This window comes from Heterodontus francisci, chromosome 47 (assembly GCF_036365525.1).
Source record: "Heterodontus francisci isolate sHetFra1 chromosome 47, sHetFra1.hap1, whole genome shotgun sequence".
Taxonomy (NCBI): Eukaryota; Metazoa; Chordata; class Chondrichthyes; order Heterodontiformes; family Heterodontidae; genus Heterodontus; species Heterodontus francisci.
In genome coordinates, this window is record NC_090417.1 from 18516066 (window position 1) to 18535755 (window position 19690).

The 19690-nt window shown below is 49.1% G+C and overlaps 1 protein-coding gene across 10 annotated transcripts in view; it reads right to left on the reverse strand.

Moving 5' to 3' along the window:
• Positions 1-19690, reverse strand: part of LOC137357147 (calcium-activated potassium channel subunit alpha-1-like) — a 129403-nt gene that overhangs the window by 31341 nt on the left and 78372 nt on the right. For all 10 annotated transcript variants that reach the window (XM_068023237.1, XM_068023240.1, XM_068023239.1 and 7 more), the window contains one exon: positions 9683-9767. In XM_068023237.1, coding sequence (XP_067879338.1) covers positions 9683-9767 — 85 coding nt within the window. The remainder of the gene's footprint in view (positions 1-9682; positions 9768-19690) is intronic.

Below are 19690 nucleotides of genomic sequence, written 5' to 3' on the forward strand. Positions count from 1 at the left end.
GTGCCAAACTTGATAAGAATCCATGACAAATCATTTGGCTCAATGGGGTGACTTCCCAGCTTTTCCTCTCTGACACTAGTTCAGGAAGCTGAAGCTGGGACTCGGCACGGACACGATGGGCCGAAGGGCCTGTTTCTGTGCTGTCTAACTCCATGACTATATGACTATTCTATTATTCAACAATCCAGGCTGATACTCCCAGTGCATAACTCAGGGAGTGCTGCACTGTTAGAGGTGCCATCTTTGGGATAAGATGTTAAACTGAGGCCCCATTAGCCCCCTCAGGTGGACGTAAAAGATCCCACGGTCACAAGTTCAAAGAAGAAGAGGGGAGTGTCCTGGCCAATATTCATGCCTCAAGCAGAAACAGATTCGCTGGTTGTTTAACTCACTTGCTGTATGTGGCATCTTGCTGTGTATACATTGGCTCCCATGTTTCCTAAGTTACAACAGTGATCACACTTCAAAAGTATTTCATTGGCTGTAAAGTGCTTTGAAACATTCCGAGGATGTGATAAAATTGTACATAAAAGAAAGCTTGTTCTTTCTCACTAATCCTGCCCTACATGACCGCTGGTTGTCAGATTTTAAAACACCATGCACCCTGAAAGATATATTTCACCCAACTTTTCAGCACCCTGTCTATTCGGAACTAATTGGCCTGATTGGGATATATTTGGTTTCTGATGTCAATACATCTCCCCACCTCACCCAGCGCCAGAAGTTGTGTTCAGTCTCCTCCTCCCCCCGCCTCATGATTTAGTATCAGCAAGACAAATGCTTTTGCCGTAAAGTCCAATTCTAATGTGGATCCTTAGTAGTCACATCACCCTGGGGCATGAGCTGGTTGAAAAACACGACACCTTTTTCCCCCACTCCCCCCTTCCTTTTTATGCTCAATTATCTGAAGACACAAATCTTTTTGGCATGGAAAATAACACCACAGAAAAGTGTTTGAAAATGCTCCAAGGGGTTTCTGGGATGCAAACCGTAGACGGCAATGAATGCCAATGGATGATTTATTTCGTACTCCTAATCTTTTTACTGAGTCATCGCTCAGATGCTTCCTGGTGACAGATCTTAATAATAATGACCCCTGGAGCAAGTTATGGTATCAGCTATAGAGATATTTATCAAAGTGTCAATCCAAGTAAATGAAATACCACAAGCAATAATGTTACATGTTTAAGGCAGCAATCGGTTACTAAATGCGATTTGCTCCGTCTCCTGTCTATTTTTTGGAAGGCTGCACTGTGAACTCCTCTTGTGATTTATTGAGACGGAAACTGAGACACATCTTTTTCTTCCCTTTCCTGCCCTGTTTCACACAAACTAAGACTTGCACTGATACAGCGCCTTTCACAACCTCAGGACACCCCAAAGCATTTCACAGCCAATCAAGTACTTTTTAAGTGTCGTCGAAAACACAGCAGCCAAATTGCACACAGTAAAATAAAAGCAAAATACTGCAGATGCTGGAAATCTGAAATAAAAACAGAAAGTGCTGGAAATACGCAGCAGGTCAGGCAGCATCTGTGGAGAGAGAAGCAGAGTTAATGTTTCAGGTCTGTGACCTTTCATCAGAACTCTAATAAACCCGTTGTGGAATTCGGGAGAAACTTCTCTACCCAGAGAGTGGTGGGAATGTGGAACTTGTTGCCAAAGGAGAGGCTGGGAGGAGGCCTGCATGGAGCATAAACACCATCACGGACCAGTTGGGCAACGTGGCCTGTTACTGTACTGTACGTTCTATGTAAATCAAATTATTATATAAAAATAAGGACAGAGCGTCTCATTTTAAAGTGAAGACTGGATGACATGTGGCCACCCAGATCCAGTTGTCTCCCACGACATCTGAGCCTGCTTCACCTGATGGCTACACTCGGTCATGACTCCCAGCATGCACCGCCACAGGAAGTTGCTCATAAAAGTGACACACGAACACTCATGCAGATTGGTGGATGGTTTCACACAGTTCCAACCTCTGATTCATGAGGGAAGGACTTCCTAGGAGAGGCCTCATTTCTCATTAAAGTTAAATGCACTGAATAGGCAGAACAAGATTAGAATAGTTAGGTGCTTGATGGCCGGCACAGACACGATGGGCTAAAGGGCCTTTTTCTGTCTTTATAACTCGATGACTTTATAGCATACAAGGCTGCGGGCCAAGTGATGGAAAATGGGATTAGAATAGATAGGTGCTTGACGGCCAGCACAGACACGATGGGCTGTATAATTCTATGACTCTATGAAAGGATGAGCCTGGGACTTCCTCCTGCAACAAATAGCCTTTATAACTCATTCTGCTGTTCTAAAAAAATGCCTGTTCATTTTTCACTGATGAGTTATTTGTATTTCGTAAGTCAAGTGGTTCTCATCTTTCAGAGCTTCTAACTTCATATCAAGCAATAAATCAGCTATAATTGCAGCATCCTCCAGCTAGGACTAAGGGATGTGGCCTAATTAGGAATAGTCAATGGCCAATTCCTGGGAAATGGGCAAGCAATTTATCACCAAGGAAAGAGGAGATACAGCGCAGATTCCCCAGAATGATAATGGGATGAAAAGGGTTAAATTAAAAGGGCAGGTTGCATAGACGAGGCTTGTTTTCCCTTGAGTTCACAAGATAGGGACATAAGTGAGCTGTGTAAAATGAGAAAGGAATTCAAGAGGGTAGAAACTATTTCCTCTCGGTGGCCTGCCAGGCGGGGGGTTAGCCAGAATAAGCCGGCATAACCTCAAATTAGATGTGTTCTCTTCAGGGGTGATATCAGGAAACACTTCTTCACACAAAGGGTGGTGAAAATCTGGAACTCTCTCCCCAAAAAGCTGTGGATGCTGGGGGTCAGTTGGGGCTTTCAAAACTGAGGTGGATAGATTTTTGTTGAATAAGGGTATCTATTTATTTATTTTTTTGTTAATTTTATTTTATTTATTTAGAGATACAGCACTGAAACAGGCCCTTCGGCCCACCGAGTCTGTGCCGACCATCAACCACCCATTTATACTAATCCTACATTAATCCCATATTCCGACCACATCCCCACCTTCCCTCAATTCCCCTACCACCTACCTCTCCTAGGGGCAATTTATAATGGCCAATTTACCTATCAACCTTTGGCTATCAAGGGATCTGGAGCAAAGGCAGGTAAATGGAGTTGAGATCCAGATCAGCCATAATCTAACCGAATGGCGGACAGGCTCGAGGGGCTGAATGGCACCCTGCTGCCGTTATGAAAGGTTTAGTCGTCCGAGAGATGCCAGCCAGTTTCACCTCTGGTTGGGGTTGGGAGGCAATGGAAACAGTGCGGTAGAAAGTGCTGCACCCTGAGTATACAACCTGTATCTTCCATCCCCAAGTAGCATTTTAGCCATGTCCCAGCTTCCTATTAACCTCCTGTAATCCCGAATAGGCTATGTTGCTTGGCACAGCCAAAATTCACTGTGAGAGAACTGAGGGATGGGCTTCGATAGGCGAGTTTGGGTCCCAGAGGGATGGGGAAGGGGAAACGGAGGCTCGAGGGGAAGGGGATAGGATGGGGGAGGGGAAGGGGAGTGGGGAGTTGAGGCTCCACTTTGAACTGTGTTTTTTTTGTTGGTTTCTTTCTGTTTCTGATGAAGTGTTTTTCAGCCTCCATGTGTTCCAAATAATCTGTCATCACTGGCAGGCGCCCGTTGTAAATTCTATTAGTTAGGGATATTTGACATCAAACCCATTGTAAGCTTGTCATGAAAAATACTGTTTACAATGGATTGTGGCAGGACTGCTGTCTGCACTGGGAGTGAACGACTAAACAATAAGCAGATTCAATATGAAGTATTTCTACTCTCAATGTCAGTATTTAGGCAAATTATGGGCCTCACAGTTCCTGGGGATGAATAAATATCACTCTCATTGAAAACGTGGATCGGGAGGCCAGGGAACCTACAGAACATTTTAGAAGACAATATTCTGTGTCAGCTGCAGCTTAGTGAGTAGCACTCTCACATCTGAGTCAGAAGATTGGGAGTTCGAGTTCCATGCCACAGACTGCAAATAATCCAAGCTGACATTCCCAGTGCTGAACTGAGGGAGCGCTGCACTGTCGGAGGGTCAGTACTGAGGGAGTGCTGCACTGTCGGAGGGTCAGTACTGAGGGAGTGCTGCACTGTCGGAGGGTCAGTACTGAGGGAGCGCTGCACTGTCGGAGGGTCAGTACTGAGGGAGTGCTGCACTGTCGGAGGGTCAGTACTGAGGGAGTGCTGCACTGTCGGAGGGTCAGTACTGAGGGAGCGCTGCACTGTCGGAGGGTCAGTACTGAGGGAGTGCTGCACTGTCGGAGGGTCAGTACTGAGGGAGCGCTGCACTGTCGGAGGGTCAGTACTGAGAAAATGCTGCACTGTTGGATGTGTGGTCTTTCAGACACATTAAACTGACGCTTTCTCAGATGGATGTCAAATATCCCATGACACAATTGGAAGAGCAGGGGAGTTCTCCCCTCTGGTTTGGCCAAGATATAACCCTCAACGAACATTACTGGAGGCTTGAGCTCATAATCCAAGCTGACACTCACAGTGTTGCAATTGACCTGTACTGGCTGCTGGGACTGGGAGATGAATGGCCTTGGTCAGCTCTCAGTCTGGCCACCTGATGAGCAAGATATCTTGACCAGTGGCATCTCTTGCAGTGAACATGACCTCAGAGACCAGATTCTTCAACACTAACATGTTATCCTTTGTAAGCCGGATCGGGAGTCCCGCATGGTGTGTTGTCTGCCCGGTGCCAGGGTGCAGGACATCTCTGACCGGCTTGAAAGGATATTGGAGCGGGAGGGGGAGGATCCAGTTGTTGTGGTCCATGTTGGGACTAACAACATAGGCAAGGCCTGGATGGAGGACCTGTTTGGGGATTATAAAGCACTAGGAACGAAATTAAGGAACAGGTCCTCGAGGGTCATAATCTCCGGATTACTGCCCGAGCCATGTGCAAATTGGCTTCGGGATAAGAATATTAGGGAAGTAAATACGTGGCTAAGGGAGTGGTGTGGGAAAGAGGGGTTACATTTCATGGGGCATTGGCATCAGTTTTGGAACCGGGGGGATCTATACCGATGGGACGGTCTCCACCTGAACCGATCTGGAACCAGTGTTCTAGCGAAACGGATAAATAGGGTGGTCTCTCGGACTTTAAACTAGTGAGTCGGGGGGAAGGGAAAGGGAAAACGACAGGGAGTATGATGGTAAATAAAAAGGTAAGCAGCAGGTTAACATGTGTGCAGGAGGGTTTAGGTTCAAGGCAGACTATGAAAGAAGCAGAAAGGAAGGATAAGTCAGGAGTTATTATTAGAGATGTTGGGAATCATGAGGGTAAGAAAGCTAGCATAAAGGCACTTTACCTGAATGCTTGTAGCATTCGTAACAAGGTTGATGAGTTAACGGCACAAATCATCGCGAATCAATATGATTTGGTAGCCATTACGGAGACATGGTTACAGGTTGGTCACGACTGGGAGTTAAATATCCAGGGGTACCAGACTATTCGGAAGGACAGAGAGGAAGGTAAGGGAGGTGGTGTAGCTCTGATATTCAAGGACGACATCAGGGCGGTGCTGAGAGATGATATAGGTTCTATGGAGAATGAGGTTGAATCCATTTGGGTGGAAATTAGAAACTCGAAGAAGAAAAAGTCATTGATAGGCGTAGTTTATAGGCCACCAAATAATAACATCACATTGGGGCGGGCAATAAACAAAGAAATAACTAATGCCTGTAAAAATGGTACGACAATTATCATGGGGGATTTTAATCTACATGTAGATTGGTCGAACCAGCTCAGTCAGGGTAGCCTTGAGGAGAAGTTCGTTGAGTGTATCCGTGATAGTTTTCTTGAACAGTATGTAATGGAACCGAAGAGGGAGCAAGCTATCCTAGATCTAGTCCTGTGTAATGAGACAGGAATAATTAATGACCTCATAGTTAGGGATCTTCTTGGAAGGAGTGATCACAGTATGGTTGAATTTAGAATACAGATGGAGAATGTGAAGATAAAATCCAATACCAGGGTCCTGCGCTTGAACAAGGGGGACTACAATAGAATGAGGGAGGACTTGGCTAAAGTAGACTGGAAACAAAGATTTTATGGTGGGACAGTTGACGAGCAGTGGAGGACTTTCAAAGCAATTTTTCAAAGTGCTCAGCAAAAGTATATTCCAGTGAAAAGGAAGGACTGGAAGAAAAGGGGTAATCTGCCATGGGTGTCTAAGGAAATGAGGGAGGCTATCAAATTGAAAGAGAAGGCATACAAAGTGGCCAACAACAGCATGAAACTAGAAGATTGGGAAAACTTTAAAGGTCAACAGAAAGCCACAAAAAGAGCTATAAAGAAAAGTAAGATAGAACATGAGAAAAAACTAGCACAGAATATAAAGACAGATAGCAAAAGTTTCTATAAATGTATAAAACGAAAAAGAGTGGCTAAAGTAAACGTTGGTCCTTTAGAGGATGAGAAGGGGAATTTAGTTATGGGATATGATGAAATGGCCGAGGCATTGAACAGGTATTTTGTATCGGTCTTCTCAGTGGAGGACATTAATAACATGCCAGTAATTGACAAAGAGACGAACGTAGGTGAGGACCTGGAAACAATCTTTATTACGGAAGAGGTAGTGTTGGGCAAGCTAATGGAGCTAAGGATTGATAAGTCTCCTGGCCCTGATGGAATGCATCCCAGGGTACTAAAAGAGATGGCGGGAGAAATAGCAGGTGCACTGGCGATAATTTTCCAAAATTCGCTGGACTCTGGGGTAGTCCCAGCAGATTGGAAAACAGCAGATGTGACGCCACTGTTTAAAAAGGGAGGTAGACAAAAGATGGGGAATTATAGACCGGTTAGCTTAACCTCTGTAGTGGGGAAGATGCTTGAGTCTATTATCAAGGAAGAAATAGCAGGGCATCTCGATAGAAATTGTCCCGTTGGGCAGAACATAGATACATTGAGTGAGTGGGCAAAGGGCTGGCAGATGGAATACAATGTTAATAAATGTGAAGTCATTCATTTCGGTCAGAGTAACAGTAAAAAGGATTATTACTTGAATGGTAAAAAGTTGCAGCATGCTGCTATGCAAAGGGACCTAGGTGTCCTTGTGCATGAATCGCAGAAGGTTGGTCTGCAGGTACAGCAAGTAATTAGGAAGGCAAATGGAATTTTGTCCTTCATTGCTAAAGGGATTGAGTTTAAAAGCAGAGAGGTTATGTTGCAGCTGTATAGGCTACTGGTGAGGCCGCACCTGGAGTACTGTGTGCAGTTTTGGTCTCCTTACTTGAGAAAGGATGTACTGGCACTGGAGAGGATGCAGAGGAGGTTCACTAGGTTGATTCCGGAGTTGAGGGGGTTGGCTTATGAGGAGAGACTGAGTAGATTGGGATTATATTCATTGGAATTCAGAAGAATGAGGGGGGATCTTATAGAAACATATAAAATTATGAAGGGAATAGATAAGATACAAGTAGAGAGGATGTTTCCACTGGCAGGTGAAGCTAGGACAAGAGGGCATAGCCTCAAGATTAGAGGGAGCAGATTTAGGACTGAATTAAGAAGGAACTTCTTCACCCAGAGGGTTGTTAATCTATGGAATTCCTTTCCCAGTGAAGTAGTTGACGCTTCTTCAGTAAACGTTTTTAAAGCTAAGGTAGATATCTTTTTGAACAATAAAGGAATTAAGGGATACGGTGAGAGCGCAGGTAAGTGGATCTGAGTCCACGAAAAGATCAGCCATGATCTTATTGAATGGCGGAGCAGGCTGGAGGGGCCGGACGGCCTACTCCTGCTCCTAGTTCTTATGATCTTATGTTGCATTGGGAAGTATTTTGATGCAGGAACGAAAGCACAGAACAGATTCCATTAACTAGAAATGAAACAAGATATGATACAGAATAAAGTAGAATGAAGAGAAATTTGTTGCCTCCGAGGATACTGGAAGCGGAAACGATGAATGATTTCAAAAGGAAATTTGATGGACACTTGAGGAAAATAAACTTACAGGGCTACGGGGATAGAGCGGGTGAATGGGACTGATTGGATTGCTCTACCGAGAGCCAGCCTAGAGCCGATGAGCCGAATGGCCTAAATCTGTGCCGTCATAACTCTATGACTCTCGAAGACCCAATGTATGAGAATTGAGGACAAAAAAACTACACAGATTATTTTTTTAAATTTAAATTGAGCTTTTCTTTCATTTTTTTCTGATCTGTGAGATAGGTACTGCTGTAATGTCAGTGCTTGTGTCAGGCTCACCGCGTTAATGGACAACATTTTCCAAGAGTGAAGCCACAACCACATTAGGCAGCCGAGCAGAAAATGGTGGTCAGAAGAACCCCTGCTTTCCTGACATTGCCCAATGCATGTAGGCTGGAGCTCCCCAGGAGCACAAGGTACCTTGAGGTTGGGGAACTGGAGGGGAGTTTAGGCTGGTGCAAGGATTGTAAAGAGTGAAGGCTGATTAGTGCTGGAGCATAAAGAAGGGATACACAAAGCTGGAAGGGTGAAGATCAAGAGCAGAATCATAGGGTTGGTGGGATGCAGATTGAGGCCATTGAGGAAGTTGGAAGAAGGACATTTTGAAGTCACAGCATACGAAGATGGATCCCTCTCAGAACTCACAAACCACATATGGAAGTTGGGTCCCCCTTGTAGTTTGAGAATAAGGGGCTGAATCTTAGAGGCTGGTCACTAAGGATGTGGTTACTGTAGTTGATGTATCTCCACACTTTTCCTTTGGAGACCGGTGGACTGGTGTGAAGTAGCGGAAGGATTTGTGGATTGATGTCTAGCATGACAGGGTGTGACATGAATGCTCCTTCCATAACTATAATTGTCTTTCTCCCAGCTGATGGGGGTGAGGGTTTAGTCCAATGTGGTAAAGGGTTTTATGGGTTCCCACAACCCACACGATATGGGAGGGGACCGTTCACACCTACCGACTGTCCCCCAGCACCATCGATGGAGGAGGGGAGGGGAGGGGAGAAATTTCAGCATTATTTCTTTGTAACAGGAGCAGAGGGTAATGCTTGCTGAATGTCCAGTTTCATAAGCAACACACGTGACAGTAATATAACAAAAATATTACACCTGTCAACTCTTTCAAGTCTAAATTGCTCTCAGCCATATTTATAATGGAAACTGCCTATGGAAATGTTATGGTGTAATGACACCTTCCTACCAGTACTGGCACTGTAGCTCCTCAGCCTCCACAGAAATCACTCTGACCAACTGTACTCCGCAGGTTGCTGCAAGTTTTATGCTTTGCCTCTCGATAATATCAAATCAAAGTAAGTTTGAAAATAAAGCACAGGATGTCTGAATTCAGAATACTGTCTTTGTTCAATTCTCTGCCCTTAAACCTTGCCTCACATGCCTGCAGAGCTTGGCCATGGTTCTCTGCGGGTAAGGTCAGGGGAGGTCAACATTAGCCAGGATATTCCTGCTTGAGTTTCTTGCAGACTGTGCTTTTGCTATAGGGAAGTGTGACTTGGGGCCAATGAAAATTGATCTAGAGGCACTGGCGATTCAGGTATGGAAGACAGGGGTGGGGAGGGGGCTGCCAGTGATTGAGTGTGAGTAGCAAGGACAGTCAACCAAGGTTGTGGGGAGAAGGACAGGGTTGGTGGCCAAGCTTTAAATTGTGAGGATGGATGTCTGGCTTACCTGTCCAGCGATGCAACTTGGTTTGGTAGCACTCCCAGCGACTGGGCTCGGATCGCGGCGTAATGCAGCTTCTCCGTGTCATGTGCTAGAAAGGAACAGAAACAGTGAAGGGATTCAGGAAACCAACAGAAAACCAAAGTATTGGGAACAGATCTGATGTATTTGCACAGTGTGGAAGTCCCCTTTCTACCCGGGGTGTGATTCTGTGTCTCTCCAAGTTTACCTCCATTCTCTGAACTCTATCCTTTATAGTTTAGACCATCCCCAGATCAGAAGACAAACATCCCATGCCCTCATTGGTAAATCAGTTCGATAATAGAATGAGTCCTACAATCACCACAAGGTTCTGGAACCTTACTAAAGTCTCAAGTGCAATACGCTTGCTGTGTGGGCAACAGCAGCAGAATGGCAAGATCCCACAACCAGCATACAAATAGCATAGCAATGATTGCTGGGTCAACGTTTTGGGTTGATGGAGAGAGGAAATTGACCCAGGACACAGGGGAGAACTTTCCTTGTTATTCACAGAGTGCAGTGGAATCTTTAATCTCCATCTGAGAGGGGAGCAGGGGCTTCATCGCTGACAGTACATCGGTCCCTCAGGACAGCAATGAATGGTTAGATAACTGCAAACGATGACCGGGTTCACAGAGCAGGTTATTAATCTGTTATAAATGATTGGCTCCATTCGAATACCACCATTGCTGTGAGTGTTTGATGAGACTCAGTGTCTGGAACAATAATCAGCACATTTGTCATTAGATGCCCACACTGACCCATCAAACACTCCCTCAACACACTGTCCCGTCAAACACTCCCTCTACACTGTCTTGTCAAACAATCCCACTGCACTGACCCATCAAACACTCCCTCTACACTGTCCTGTCAAACACTCCCTCGACACTGACCCATCAAACACTCCCTCTACACTGTCCCGTCAAACACTCCCTCTACACTGTCCCGTCAAACCCTCCCTCCACACTGTCCCGTCAAGCACTCCCTCCACACTGTCCCAGCAAACACTCCCTCCACACTGTCCCATCAAACACTCCCTCCACACTGTCCCATCAAACACTCACTCCACACTGTCCTGTCAAACACTCCCTCTACACTGTCCCGTCAAACACTCCCTCCACACTGTCCCATCAAACACTCCCTCCACACTGTCCCATCAAACACTCACTCCACACTGTCCTGTCAAACACTCCCTCTACACTGTCCCGTCAAACACTCCCTCTGCACTGTCCCATCAAACATTCCCTCCACACTGTCCCGTCAAACACTCCCTCCACACTATCCCATCAAACACTCCCTCCACACTGTCCCATCAAACACTCCCTCCACACTGTCCCGTCAAACACTCCCTCTACACTGACCCATCAAACACTCCCTCTACACTGTCGCGTCAAACACTCCCTGTACACTGCCCCGTCAAACACTCCCTCCACACTGTCCCGTCAAACACTCCCTCCACACTGTCGCGTCAAACACTCCCTCTACACTGTCCCGTCAAACACTCCCTCCACACTGTCCCATCAAACACTCACTCCACACTGTCCCATCAAACACTCACTCCACACTGTCCTGTCAAACACTCCCTCTACACTGTCCCGTCAAACACTCCCTCTGCACTGTCCCATCAAACATTCCCTCCACACTGTCCCGTCAAACACTCCCTCCACACTATCCCATCAAACACTCCCTCCACACTGTCCCGTCAAACATTCCCTCCACACTGTCCCGTCAAACACTCCCTCTACACTGTCCCGTCAAACACTCCCTCGACACTGTCCCGTCAAACACTCCCTCCACACTATCCCGTCAAACACTCCCTCCACACTGTCCCGTCAAACACTCCCTCTACACTGTCCCGTCAAACACTCCCTCTACACTGTCCCGTCAAACACTCCCTCCACACTGTCCCGTCAAACACTCCCTCCACACTGTCCCGTCAAACACTCCCTCCACACTGTCCTGTCAAACACTCCCTCTGCACTGTCCCATCAAACATTCCCTCCACACTGTCCCAGCAAACACTCCCTCTACACTGTCCCAGCAAACACTCCCTCCACACTGTCCCGTCAAACACTCCCTCTACACTGTCCCATCAAACATTCCCTCCACACTGTCCCAGCAAACACTCCCTCTACACTGTCCCAGCAAACACTCCCTCCACACTGTCCCGTCAAACACTCCCTCTACACTGTCCCGTCAAACACTCCCTCCACACTGTCCCGTCAAACACTCCCTCGACACTGTCCCGTCAAACACTCCCTCTACACTGTCCCGTCAAACACTCCCTCCACACTGTCCCGTCAAACACTCCCTCTACACTGTCCCGTCAAACACTTCCTCTACACTGTCCCGTCAAACACTTCCTCTACACTGTCCCATCAAACATTCCCTCTACACTGTCCCGTCAAACACTCCCTCCACACTGTCCCATCAAACACTCCCTCTACACTGTCCTGTCAAACACTCCCACTGCACTGTCCCATCAAACATTCCCTCTACACTGTCCCGTCAAACACTCCCTCTACACTGTCCCGTCAAATACTCCCTCTGCACTGTCCTGTCAAACACTCCCACTGCACTGTCCCATCAAACACTCCCTCTACACTGTCCCATCAATCACTCCCTCCACACTGTCCCGTCAAATACTCCCTCCACACTGTCCCATCAAACACTCCCTCTACACTGTCCCATCAAACGCTCCCTCTACACTGTCCCATCAAACAGTCCCTCTACACTGTCCCGTCAAACACTCCCTCTACACTGTCCCATCAAACACTCCCTCTGCACTGTCCCATCAAACGCTCCCTCTACACTGTCCCATCAAACACTCCCTCTGCACTGTCCCATCAAACATTCCCTCCACACTGTCCCGTCAAACACTCCCTCCACACTGTCCTGTCAAACACTCCCTCCACACTGTCCTGTCAAACATTCCCTCCACACTGTCCCATCAAACATTCCCTCCACACTGTCCTGTCAAACACTCCCTCGACACTGTCCCATCAAACATTCCCTCCACACTGTCCCATCAAACACTCCCTCTACACTGTCCTGTCAAACACTCCCTCCACACTGTCCCATCAAACACTTCCTCCACACTGTCCCATCAAACATTCCCTCCACACTGTCCCGACAAACACTCCCTCTACACTGTCCCATCAAACACTCCCTCCACACTGTCCCGACAAACACTCCCTCCACACTGTCCCATCAAACACTCCCTCCACACTGTCCCGACAAACACTCCCTCTACACTGTCCCATCAAACACTCCCTCCACACTGTCCCGTCAAACACACCCTCTCCACTGTCCCATCAAACATTCCCTCCACACTGTCCTGTCAAACACTCCCTCTACACTGTCCCATCAAACATTCCCTCCACACTGTCCCATCAAACACTCCCTCTACACTGTCCTGTCAAACACTCCCTCCACACTGTCCCATCAAACACTCCCTCCACACTGTCCCATCAAACATTCCCTCCACACTGTCCCGACAAACACTCCCTCTACACTGTCCCATCAAACACTCCCTCCACACTGTCCCGACAAACACTCCCTCCACACTGTCCCATCAAACACTCCCTCCACACTGTCCCGACAAACACTCCCTCTACACTGTCCCATCAAACACTCCCTCCACACTGTCCCGTCAAACACACCCTCTACACTGTCCCATCAAACACTCCCTCCACACTGCCCCGTCAAACATTCCCTCCACACTGTCCCGTCAAACACTCCCTCCACACTGTCCCATCAAACACTCCCTCCACACTGTCCCGACAAACACTCCCTCTACACTGTCCCATCAAACACTCCCTCCACACTGTCCCGTCAAACACACCCTCTACACTGTCCCATCAAACACTCCCTCCACACTGCCCCGTCAAACATTCCCTCCACACTGTCCCGTCAAACATTCCCTCCACACTGTCCCGTCAAACACTCCCTCCACACTGTCCCGTCAAACACTCCCTCCACACTGCCCCGTCAAACACTCCCTCCACACTGTCCCGACAAACACTCCCTCCACACTGTCCCGACAAACACTCCCTCCACACTGTCCCATCAAACACTCCCTCGACACTGTACCGTCAAACACTTCCTCTACACTGCCCCATCAAACATTCCCTCCACACTGTCCTGTCAAACACTCCCTCTCCACTGCCCCGTCAAACACTCCCTCCACACTGTACCATCAAACACTCCCTCTACACTGTCCCGTCAAACACTTCCTCGACACTGTCCCATCAAACATTCCCTCCACACTGTCCCGTCAAACACTCCCTCTACACTGTCCCATCAAACACTCCCTCCACACTGTCCCGTCAAACACTCCCTCTACACTGTCCCATCAATCACTCCCTCCACACTGTCCCATCAAACACTCCCTCCACACTGTCCCGACAAACACTCCCTCCACACTGTCCCGACAAACACTCCCTCCACACTGTCCCATCAAACACTCCCTCGACACTGTACCGTCAAACACTTCCTCTACACTGCCCCATCAAACATTCCCTCCACACTGTCCTGTCAAACACTCCCTCTCCACTGCCCCGTCAAACACTCCCTCCACACTGTACCATCAAACACTCCCTCTACACTGTTCCATCAAACATTCCCTCTGCACTGTCCCGACAAACACTCCCTCCACACTGTCCCATCAAACATTCCCTCCACACTGTCCCGTCAAACACTCCCTCTACACTGTCCCGTCAAACACTCCCTCCACACTGTCCCGTCAAACACTCCCTCTACACTGTCCCGTCAAACACTTCCTCGACACTGTCCCATCAAACATTCCCTCCACACTGTCCCGTCAAACACTCCCTCTACACTGTCCCATCAAACACTCCCTCCACACTGTCCCGTCAAACACTCCCTCTACACTGTCCCATCAATCACTCCCTCCACACTGTCCCATCAAACACTCCCTCCACACTGTCCCGTCAAACACTCCCTCTACACTGTCCCATCAAACACTCCCGCTACACTGTCCCGTCAAACACTCCCTCCACCCTGTCCCAGCAAACACTCCCTCTACACTGTCGCGTCAAACACTCCCTCCACCCTGTCCCGTCAAACACTCCCTCTACACTGTCCCATCAAACACTCCCTCTACACTGTCCCATCAAACACTCCCGCTACACTGTCCCATCAAACATTCCCTCCACACTGTCCTGTCAAACACTCCCTCTACACTGTCCCATCAAACACTCCCTCCACCCTGTCCCGTCAAACACTCCCTCCACACTGTCCCATCAAACATTCCCTCCACACTGTCCTGTCAAACACTCCCTCTACACTGTCCCATCAAACACTCCCTCCACCCTGTCCCGTCAAACACTCCCTCTACACTGTCCCATCAAACACTCCCTCCACACTGTCCCGTCAAGCACTCCCTCCACACTGTCCCGTCAAACACTCCCTCTACACTGTCCCATCAAACACTCCCTCTACACTGTCGCGTCAAACACTCCCTCCACCCTGTCCCATCAAACACTCCCTCCACACTGTCCCGTCAAACACTCCCTCCACCCTGTCCCGTCAAACACTCCCTCCACACTGTCCCGTCAAACACTCCCTCTGCAGTGTCCTGTCAAACACTCCCTCTACACTGTCCGAGCAAACATTCCCTCCACACTGTCCCATCAAACACTCCCTCCACACTGTCCCGTCAAACACTCCCTCTACACTGTCCCAGCAAACACTCCCTCCACACTGTCCCATCAAACACTGCCTCTACACTGTCCCATCAAACACTCCCTCTACACTGTCCCAGCAAACACTCCCTCCACTCTGTCCCATCAAACACTCCCTCCACACTGTCCTGTCAAACACTCCCTCCACTCTGTCCCATCAAACATTCCCTCCACACTGTCCTGTCAAACACTCCCTCTACACTGTCCCGTCAAACACTCCCTCTGCACTGTCCCATCAAACATTCCCTCCACACTGTCCCGTCAAACATTCCCTCCACACTATCCCATCAAACACTCCCTCCACACTGTCCCGTCAAACATTCCCGTCAAACACTGTCCCATCAAACATTCCCTCCACTCTGTCCCATCAAACACTCCCTCCACACTGTCCTGTCAAACACTCCATCCACACTGTCCCATCAAACACTCACTCCACACTGTCCTGTCAAACACTCCCTCTACACTGTCCCGTCAAACACTCCCTCTGCACTGTCCCATCAAACATTCCCTCCACACTGTCCCGTCAAACATTCCCTCCACACTATCCCATCAAACACTCCCTCCACACTGTCCCGTCAAACATTCCCTCCACACTGTCCCGTCAAACACTCGCTCTACACTGTCCTGTCAAACACTCCCTCCACACTGTCCCGTCAAACACTCCCTCCACACTGTCCCGTCAAACACTCCCTCCACACTGTCCCGTCAAACACTCCCTCCACACTGTCCTGTCAAACACTCCCTCCACACTGTCCCGTCAAACACTCCCTCTACACTGTCCTGTCAAACACTCCCTCCACACTGTCCCGTCAAACACTCCCTCTACACTGTCCCGTCAAACATTCCCGTCAAACACTGTCCCATCAAACATTCCCTCCACACTGTCCTGTCAAACACTCCCTCCACACTGTCCCATCAAACACTGCCTCTACACTGTCCCATCAAACGCTCCCTCTACACTGTCCCAGCAAACACTCCCTCTACACTGTCCCGTCAAACACTCCCTCTACACTGTCCTGTCAAACACTCCCTCGACACTGTCCCATCAAACACTCCCTCCACACAGTCCCAGCAAAGACTCCCTCCACTCTGTCCCATCAAACACTCCCTCCACACTGTCCCATCAAACACTCCCTCCACACTGTCCCGTCAAACACTCCCTCTGCACTGTCCTGTCAAACACTCCCTCCACTCTGTCCCATCAAACACTCCCTCCACACTATCCCATCAAACACTCCCTCCACACTGTCCCGTCAAACATTCCCTCCACACTGTCCCGTCAAACACTCCCTCTACACTGTCCTGTCAAACACTCCCTCCACACTGTCCCGTCAAACACTCCCTCCACACTGTCCCGTCAAACACTCCCTCCACACTGTCCCGTCAAACACTCCCTCGACACTGTCCTGTCAAACACTCCCTCCACACTGTCCCGTCAAACACTCCCTCCACACTGTCCCGTCAAACACTCCCTCCACACTGTCCCGTCAAACACTCCCTCCACACTGTCCCGTCAAACACTCCCTCTACACTGTCCCGTCAAACACTCCCTCCACACTGTCCCGTCAAACACTCCCTCCACACTGTCCCGTCAAACACTCCCTCCACACTGTCCCGTCAAACACTCCCTCCACACTGTCCCGTCAAACACTCCCTCCACACTGTCCTGTCAAACACTCCCTCTACACTGTCCCGTCAAACACTCCCTCTACACTGTCCCGTCAAACACTCCCTCTACACTGTCCTGTCAAACACTCCCTCCACACTGTCCTGTCAAACACTCCCTCTACACTGTCCCATCAAACACTCCCTCTACACTGTCCCATCAAACACTCCCTCCACACTGTCCCGTCAAACATTCCCGTCAAACACTGTCCCATCAAACATTCCCTCCACACTGTCCTGTCAAACACTCCCTCCACACTGTCCCATCAAACATTCCCTCCACACTGTCCCGTCAAACACTCCCTCTACACTGTCCCATCAAACACACCCTCTACACTGTCCTGTCAAACACTCCCTCTACACTGTCCCGTCAAACACTCCCTCTACACTGTCCTGTCAAACACTCCCTCCACACTGTCCCGTCAAACACTCCCTCTACACTGTCCCGTCAAACACTCCCTCTACACTGTCCCGTCAAACACTCCCTCTACACTGTCCCATCAAACACTCCCTCTCCACTGTCCCGTCAAACACTTCCTCTACACTGTCCTGTCAAACACTCCCACTGCACTGTCCCATCAAACATTCCCTCTACACTGTCCCGTTAAACACTCCCTCTACACTTTCCCGTCAAATACTCCCTCTGCACTGTCCTGTCAAACACTCCCACTGCACTGTCCCATCAAACACTCCCTCTACACTGTCCCATCAATCACTCCCTCCACACTGTCCCGTCAAATACTCCCTCCACACTGTCCCATCAAACACTCCCTCGACACTGTCCCATCAAACACTCCCTCCACACAGTCCCAGCAAAGACTCCCTCCACTCTGTCCCATCAAACACTCCCTCCACACTGTCCCATCAAACACTCCCTCCACACTGTCCCGTCAAACACTCCCTCTGCACTGTCCTGTCAAACACTCCCTCCACTCTGTCCCATCAAACACTCCCTCCACACTGTCCCATCAAACACTCACTCCACACTGTCCTGTCAAACACTCCCTCTACACTGTCCCGTCAAACACTCCCTCTGCACTGTCCCATCAAACATTCCCTCCGCACTGTCCCGTCAAACATTCCCTCCACACTATCCCATCAAACACTCCCTCCACACTATCCCATCAAACACTCCCTCCACACTGTCCCGTCAAACATTCCCTCCACACTGTCCCGTCAAACACTCCCTCTACACTGTCCTGTCAAACACTCCCTCCACACTGTCCCGTCAAACACTCCCTCCACACTGTCCCGTCAAACACTCCCTCCACACTGTCCCGTCAAACAGTCCCTCGACACTGTCCCGTCAAACACTCCCTCCACACTGTCCCGTCAAACACTCCCTCCACACTGTCCCGTCAAACACTCCCTCCACACTGTCCCGTCAAACACTCCCTCCACACTGTCCCGTCAAACACTCCCTCCACACTGTCCCGTCAAACACTCCCTCCACACTGTCCCGTCAAACACTCCCTCCACACTGTCCCGTCAAACACTCCCTCCACACTGTCCCGTCAAACACTCCCTCCACACTGTCCCGTCAAACACTCCCTCTACACTGTCCCGTCAAACACTCCCTCTACACTGTCCCGTCAAACACTCCCTCTACACTGTCCTGTCAAACACTCCCTCCACACTGTCCTGTCAAACACTCCCTCTACACTGTCCCATCAAACACTCCCTCTACACTGTCCCATCAAACACTCCCTCCACACTGTCCCGTCAAACATTCCCGTCAAACACTGTCCCATCAAACATTCCCTCCACACTGTCCTGTCAAACACTCCCTCCACACTGTCCCATCAAACATTCCCTCCACACTGTCCCGTCAAACACTCCCTCTACACTGTCCCATCAAACACACCCTCTACACTGTCCTGTCAAACACTCCCTCTACACTGTCCCGTCAAACACTCCCTCTACACTGTCCTGTCAAACACTCCCTCCACACTGTCCCGTCAAACACTCCCTCTACACTGTCCCGTCAAACACTCCCTCTACACTGTCCCGTCAAACACTCCCTCTACACTGTCCCATCAAACACTCCCTCTCCACTGTCCCGTCAAACACTTCCTCTACACTGTCCTGTCAAACACTCCCACTGCACTGTCCCATCAAACATTCCCTCTACACTGTCCCGTTAAACACTCCCTCTACACTTTCCCGTCAAATACTCCCTCTGCACTGTCCTGTCAAACACTCCCACTGCACTGTCCCATCAAACACTCCCTCTACACTGTCCCATCAATCACTCCCTCCACACTGTCCCGTCAAATACTCCCTCCACACTGTCCCATCAAACACTCCCTCTACACTGTCCCATCAAACGCTCCCTCTACACTGTCCCGTCAAACACTCCCTCTACACTGTCCCGTCAAACACTCCCTCTACACTGTCCCATCAAACACTCCCTCTACACTGTGCCATCATACGCTCCCTCTACACTGTCCCATCAAACACTCCCTCTGCACTGTCCCATCAAACGCTCCCTCTACACTGTCCCATCAAACGCTCCCTCTACACTGTCCCGTCAAACACTCCCTCTACACTGTCCTGTCAAACACTCCCTCTACACTGTCCCATCAAACACTCCCTCTGCACTGTCCCATCAAACGCTACCTCT